The sequence below is a fragment of the Durio zibethinus genome, chromosome 17 (assembly GCF_047325235.1).
Source record: "Durio zibethinus cultivar Kanyao isolate XHJ-2024 chromosome 17, ASM4732523v1, whole genome shotgun sequence".
In the NCBI taxonomy this organism is placed as follows: Eukaryota; Viridiplantae; Streptophyta; class Magnoliopsida; order Malvales; family Malvaceae; genus Durio; species Durio zibethinus.
This window is the reverse complement of record NC_143178.1, coordinates 10,538,164-10,546,000: the sequence shown is the minus strand read 5'-3', so window position 1 is coordinate 10,546,000 and position 7,837 is coordinate 10,538,164. Positions and strand designations below refer to the sequence as shown.

General features: G+C 29.3%; 1 protein-coding gene across 1 annotated transcript; it reads right to left on the bottom strand.

Annotated features, from left to right (window-relative positions):
* Positions 1-4,170: 4,170 nt before the first annotated feature.
* On the bottom strand, positions 4,171-6,234 carry LOC111281797 (putative ABC1 protein At2g40090; the record flags this gene model as incomplete). Its single annotated transcript, XM_022869487.2, has 5 exons — positions 4,171-4,530; positions 4,675-4,854; positions 4,929-5,020; positions 5,628-5,739; positions 6,130-6,234. Coding segments are annotated over 5 exons (636 nt in total), but the record flags the coding sequence as incomplete, so codon positions are not given.
* Positions 6,235-7,837: the final 1,603 nt, after the last annotated feature.

The following is a 7,837-nucleotide window of genomic DNA, read 5'->3' as shown; positions in this document are numbered from 1 at the left end:
CCTTCATTTAAAAAAATATTTTTGCTAAAATTTTTTATTTAGAAATATTGAAAAAATCATTAAGTTAAAGAATTATCTTAAAATTCTCCAATATCTAGGCAGAATTTAAAATGATTCTTTTCACTTAAGATTTAACACAACAATCCTTCAAATGAAATAACACTCTTTATAGAAGATAATTGTTGGTGACTCTCCAACATCTAGGCAGAGTACCAAGAATTATTTTCTTCGAAATGTTATTTTTATTTTGTTTTAAAATTACACATTTTATACGAAAAAGTAAATGATGGTGTTATCAGGTAACAAGTAGAAATTAAAGACAGAGAAATGCAAACAAGTGCAAACAATAGCAAATAAATGCACGTAAGCCAATAGGTGCTATGTATAATGATGGAATGCAAACTTAAAATTGGATTCTTAAATATAATGAGACCACCTTGACTCTCCAATATCTAGATAGAACTTAGGTTCAACTATTTATATTTAAGATCTCATTTTATTATTATTCCCATTTTTTATTAAACAATTATTAACCCCATTATTAAAGCGAATTAAGGACTCATGAGAAAAACTTAATTGAATAAGATTTCTTTAAATACTCCATCATCTAGGCAGCATTTGAGAACAAATTACTCCATTTAAGATTTTTGCACGTGTCCTTAGGATTTTGAGATAGTTTTGGTTAGAGCTTAAGCCAAGGTTTTAAAGGTTAGGGTTTCAAGATTTTGAAGATTCGAAAATGCATATCAAATTTGGGTCTTTAGACTTTTGGATTTTTAGGTTTAGGATTTTAGGGTTTGGCATTTTGGATTTTTTGGGATTTTTAGAATTTTGGATTTTAGGGGGTTTTTAGAAATTAGGATTTTTAAGTTTTGAATTTTAGGGTTTGAGATTTTGGATTTTAAGGGTAGGTTTTCAAGTTTCAAATATTGGAGTTTAGGTTTTTGATTTTAGAGTTTGAGATTTGGAGTTTTGATTTTAGGGGTTTAGAAGGTGAAGGTTTTAATTTTAGGGTTAGGAGGTTTAAGGTTTAATTTTAGCAAAATGAAAACATCTCTTAAAATCTACAACATCTAGACGAATTTTCAGAGCAAGTTCGATTTTAGCGATTTTTTAAAATTAATAAAAAATTTCTCGTATATTTCTTTTTTATGAAAAATTTATTAATAATAATTCTCCAACATCTAGACGGAATTATTTTTTTAGGAATATGTTTTTATTCTCTCCAACATCTAGGCAGGAAAAATAATAAAAAAATTTTATTCTTATTTTTATTATTTTTTTAAAGATATTATTGTTTTTAATCATTTTTAATATATATTTTTTAATTATTATTTTACTTGTTTTCATTTTTATTATTATTAAAACAATTAAAAATTTATCCTAACAAATTTAAAAATTTATCATGCATAAATATAAAAAATACTCAAAAAAACAAAAATAATAATATATAGAAAAAAAAATTTTTACCTGAACCGGATCGTTCAACAGCGGTTCGATTGGACCGAAAAGGGTTTGGTTCGGCGTGCGGTTCGGTTGAGCCAGTTGAAGGACAGTTCGGGTTGGTCTGGTTAAATCGATTCAAAGTCACTGAGAAATCGGGTTGGCAGGTCGGTTGCGCGGACCCCGGGTCGGGTCTGGGTTCACGCGCAGATCCTCCCCTACCCAAACGTTGTCGTTTTGAGCTTTGTTTTTCTATATATAACTATATTTTGTTTTGTTCATTCTTTTCCTGTTTCAAAAAAAAAAAAAAAAAAAGAGCTCTGGGGAGAGCTCTAGAGCTCTCTTGCTGTCCGATCACTGTACTGTCACGTCGGTTGCCGCCTAGGTCACCGTTAGCGGTGGTCGCTGGTGATCAAAAAATTTCAAAATTGATCAGGAGGTTCCGTTCAACCTTTTAAGCTCAGATCTGGCACCCCTTTCGTCGAAAATAGCCTCGATTGGCGTAGATCGAGGTTTGAAGTTTTCTGGTTCTTTCTCTTTTTTTTAAAAAAAAAATTAACTGACAGCTTCTTTTCTTTGTTACAGATGGCTCGGCGCTGGGTTCCTCCTTATGGAGAAAACTATTTTGTTGTGTTTTTTTTGGTTTTTCTGTTTTTGGGTTGGGGAGATTTGTTTGTGTTTTTTAGCTTCTATCTGAGAGGGTTTTTTTTTTTTTTTTGTGTTCCAAAGAAAGTCATAAGGGGAAGAGGTTGGGGGGTTTTAAAAAGCTCAAAAAAGAGACGGACGGTGATTGTATGAAGTGGCAAGGATATCGTAGGGTGGCTGTCTGGTCTGGTAGCTGGACATGAGGCTGGTCAAGTTTGGTGGGACTAAGTAAGGTGGCTATTTGATGGGGGTCAAGCAAAAGGCTGGACAGAGGTGATGACGGTGCCGTACCAACCCTCTGTTTTTTGTCTCTCTTCTTTTCTTTTTTATTATTATTATTAATTTTGATTTTTAATTTTTAATGTTATTATTAATATTATTATCAAAATTATTATTAATATTAAACTAAACTAAAAAAAAAAAAAACGGTAAACCTAAACTAAACCGGTGTCTACAAAGAGCAACAACAACCATCCCATCCCTATCTATGGCAAGTACTCTTATCCCTCTAACCGTATCTATCATATAAATAATTCCATCAAAATTAACTTTAATAAAATTTAACTGTTAATTACTTCATTAAATAAAAACCTCTAATTAAAAATTAAACCATACTATGCATAATGTGTGAAAGAATCATGCAGCTTTGCTATGCTGTTTGCATCTCCTTTTTCCATTTCCCATTCCCTTCTTCACTAGCTGTCCATTGAAATTAACTTTAATAAAATTTCACTGTTAAATTACTTCATTAAATAAAAACCTCTAATGAAAAATTATATCAATATAAACTAAAAAAACGAATAACTAAAGAGACACATGAATTAAAAATTTTGAAATTTTGTAAGCATTTGCTGATTTATTACAAACATTACTACTAAAACAAACAAAAGTAAATACAATGTAATAGTAGAAGAACTCACATTTGACTTCCTTTTATACTGCCTTTGACATATCATTATGACTTAATGGAACAGGAAAGGAAGCAAGATTGCTTGATTATGCAATTATAAGAGAGCTTTCACTTGAAAGCCAAAATTTCAAAGGCTTTTAGCTTCATAACTTGTAGATTGTTGTAGTTTGTAGCTTTTCTTCTCTTTTACTCAAGCTAAAATCTATCACTTCCCAGGGATCTCCCTTTCCTTTTTCTTTGGCTAAAGCTCCAAAATCCTTCTTTCCAGAATTCTCTTTGCAGTAACTCATTTTATTTTTAACTTTCCATGTTTATACGGACTCTTCCTCTTTTCTTTTGTAGCCTTCCCAATTTATAGAAGAGTTTTAAGAGTTTGATTTTTCTTTAATGATTTATTTTTAAAATCTTTAACCAAATCATATCACATAACAATAATTTAAAAGATATTTATTTTTTAAAATTTTGTTTAAATAGATTAACTTAATTTTTTAATCAATTTTTTAAAGTTTATATAATATAAATTTATTTAAAATCCAAATATAAGAAATAATATCATCATACTTAAATTCTAAGAGAGAATTTGGTAAGAAAATTTTTGAATTAAAAAGATGTTTTTTATTTTTTAATTTTGAATTAAGAACAATTGATTTGAAAATTTTATTATATTTTAACTAAAACACTACAAGAAAATAATCTTTTAATGAGGGTCATGATCCTCGTTAAAAGTTCATATAATCTCTACTAATTCTTCTAACGAAAGTCAATGAGCTCCTCACAAGCTCTCATTAATTATATATAATAAGAAATAAAACCCAAATCTCACTATATATATCATTTAGTGAGAGTTAAATTCCCTTCGTTAAATATAAATAATTAATGAATATCACTTTTGGCCCTCACTAAATATAAAACCTATGGTGAAGGTCAATATTGATTCTCATTATATCTTTTAGCTTTAGTAAAAGCTTTGGTTAATCATCACTTAAAGTTTTTATTTTTAATGAAAGCTTGTATTCACTCTCATTTAAAATTACTTTTATTGAGAATTATAACCTTCAATATAATATTTTACATTTGGTAGAGAAAAAAGTTATAATCCTCATAAAAAAATACTTATTTATTTTTATTTAAATTGTTAATAACAACATATATTTTTTATATGTGTAATTCTTACTCCAAATAAAATAAAAATAAAATTTATCCAAAAAAAATTATTGTATAAAACCAAATAAACACTTACACTAAATGAACAATATACAAACATCTCTCAATATTGAGATATTAGTTCTTTGTCAGTACTATATTATTTTTCTTCAAAAATGGAATAAATTCCTTAATGAAACCAGGGGTCCTATTTGCTACAACTTTGACCTTTAGATAAGAATTCATTTGGTGCTTTCTACAGTTCTGGGCAATAGAGAATCTTCAACGAACATAGCATCCAGATTATCAACCAGTTTGCTGTTATATTCTCCCAAGAGGCTTTGATATTTGGGGGAACCATTGAGATGCATACATTCCAACATTCCAACCTATTGGTATAGAAATAATAATCTCTAAGACAAAAAACAGAGCATCATTTGGAATTGGATCCTTATTTACAAGGAAACCAATAAACAAGAGAAACATTTATCAGCAACAGCATCTATAAAAATATCAACACTTTATAAGATCACCTGTAATTCTGAACGATCACAGTCAGTGCCTTTTATGACCAAATGATCAATAGCAGGGTCAATGACACTATTCCAGGGCCTCATGGTTAAAATGCCTGCAAATAGCTCATACAGATCCTCCCCAGCACCCAATTTCATACTATTTACCTTTATTTCACTAGAATTAGCAGACCCCAATGCCTGCAATGAATGTCAAAGCTTGAACAAAACACATCATCGAGTTGCTTACAAACAAAAACCATAAACGAATGTACCCTCCAAAGAGAAGCATAGCTGTATTTGGTGAAGAAATCAAGTTCTTTATAAAGACCATGGTCTAGAAGTATCAACTGTGGTTTTTTCTTGCCTACGTACAATAAGAGAAAAGAAATAGAATAAATATTCCGATCAGGAATCCAAATGTTGTATTTGGAGAAAATGACTAAACTCCACAACCAAGCACATGAAAAGCCTAAAAAAAAAGTGCATCATAGGAACTCAAATTTTTAGCAAGGATGAGCTATTATACATCTCAGTGGAAGGCCTAATGTTCTCTAGATTTCTCTACTTTTTTTCCATGACCACATTCTAGAGTCCCTGGAAAGAGGTACACTGGTACAGCAGGTTTTAGTCAATTTATTATGAACATAGAACATTTAGAAACCAATTTTTTCCCCTACAAATCAAAAGCTCCCCAATATATTCGTTTACTCGGTAGTTTCATGTTGAAAGTCTAAAAGATGGCATCACTACTAGCAGTGAACAAATTTGTATGGTAAGAAAGGGCATCATCCTAGACGGGTCAAGCTGCAAGAGATCCAATTGCTTTCACCAAAAACTGACAAAATAATACTTAGCTTACTGAGGATCGTTGATAAAACAAGAAAGATTCAATATCAACTCTTCCCAATTGCAACTAGTTAAGAACTACCAGAAATATTCTTGAATGATCTCAACATAAAAGAAACCCTCACAAAAAATGCTCCTTTCTCCGGAAGGTAATAGCCGAACTAATAAATTTGCAGCATGTGGATCACAATGAACAAATCCATGTTTAAACTTCATATCAGCAAAAGTTTGACTAACCTGCAAAGAATCAGATTACATATATATCATCAAGATTAGTTTCCTGCATATATCTCATAATAATCACATAACTCTAATCATTATAAATAAATAAATAAATATATATATATATATATTCTTTCCTACACTTAAGTATTATTCAAGTCTCATTCTCATAATACAGGAATGGTTTTCCTAACATTGTTAATAAAAAAGTATAGCGGAGATGAGTTAATACAGCTTTTAAATGAAGAAAAACAATTGGTTAACAATATCAAGTCAAGAACTTAATAATTTGGCAACTTCATTGGGTTGGATTCCAAGTCTTCGAATGGTAATCACATCATTCACTTGTGCACCATCCATGAATTCCATTATTAACAGCTTTGAGGTACTTAAAGACCAATGCACCTTAGGTGCATCTACATAATCCGCAATACGAGGAGACAGCTTCCGAAAAATTTCCAAACATTTCACACTGTTCTTTGCCTCTATCAAAAAGTCTAGCTCCTGATGACAAATGTTAGAAACAATTAAATGTCATGCCATAGCATCTTGGATGGAAAGAAAGCTAAACACATATTGGATGATAAAAAAACTTGAACATTTCACACATGTTAGTAGCCTCATTCATATTTTGAGCCATGTTTTTCAAAGTGTACAAATCTTCAGCTATATAACCTCCAAACCTTGATCCCACATGAAGAAAAATATCTTAAATATAATAACTTATATTCAGGAAGGAAGCAAAAAGAAGTTGAAGACGTTTACTAAATTCACCAATGATGGATGTTTGAATGACCTCCTCCAAACTTTAATTATATATGTGTTAGCGGTGGCGGAGCCTCATGAAAACCAGTGAGGGCCATCGCACCCCCAAGATTTTTGAAGCCCTTTAATACTTATTGATATAACGTATATAATTTATAAGTGTTCTTTTTAAAAATTAAAAATGATCCTCCCTTAAAAAATAAAAGGTTGTTTTTTGTGATTATAAATATTTAGAATCTTAAGATTTTAGGTTCAAATTTCATTATACATGGATTTGTTTCAATTTTGTGTTGGATTTGTTTAATTATGCTATAATTTCTTGATTAGTTTATTTATTTGATTATTCATTTATGCAATACTTAATTATAATTGTAATTTGTACTTGTAAGTTAAAAAAAATTTAAGACAAAAAAACTTCAGTTCTCAAATTTCAATTAATTTGCAAAAAGTATTAATATTTATAGTTTAATTCTCATTAGAAAAATTTAAAAATAAATGCATTTGTTAAATATGATCCACATTAAAATGTCAAAACTATTCAAAAATGTTTAACAAAAAAAATAAAAAAGTGAGATTTATAGAATATAAAGAGACACAAATTTTATTCCCTAAAAGTTTAAACCTAGCACAAAGTCTTATTTCTTAAAAACTTAAATCCAGCACAAAGTCGTTATAGTTATTGCAAAAGAAGGGTGTATTCTTGTCTTCTTAGAGTGCCAATTACAATAACAGTACAAAGAGTGATTAAAACTTTTTCCATGATAAGACCACTAACCATTGCATTTTTGTCTTCTAATTTTGAAGCCATTAATAGTAAATTATAAGATTTTTTTTTAATTTTAAATCTGAGAAAATTATCAATATTTATTAGAGAGAATTTTAATCTTATTAACTATATTGAAAGAAAATTTATTAAAACTTTTCAATCTAATGATTTTTTTTTTTAAATAAAAGATTGTCGGGTATAATTTTAAATATTTAAATAAAATTATTTGAGTTTCTTCCGTTTCAAATAATTATATTTTTTTAATTTCAATCCTTGAATTTTTTATGTATCTTATTTATGGTTATATCATGGAATGCCATATTTTACTTAAAATTTTTTATAACTTTTGATAAAATAATAACATATTATATACTGTTGTTATTTAATTTGGCCCCTTCTAATTTGAAATCCTGGATCCCCACTGTATGTTAGACTGCCTGCTGCAAACACAAATATAGAAGTAAATAAGGGTAAGAACATGCCTTGCAATTGTAGACTGATCATGTTCAGCAATGAAATCGCATCTTTATTGGAGGAATACCATCTAAAATAATCATCTTTGCATTCCTTGCAAACGCACTA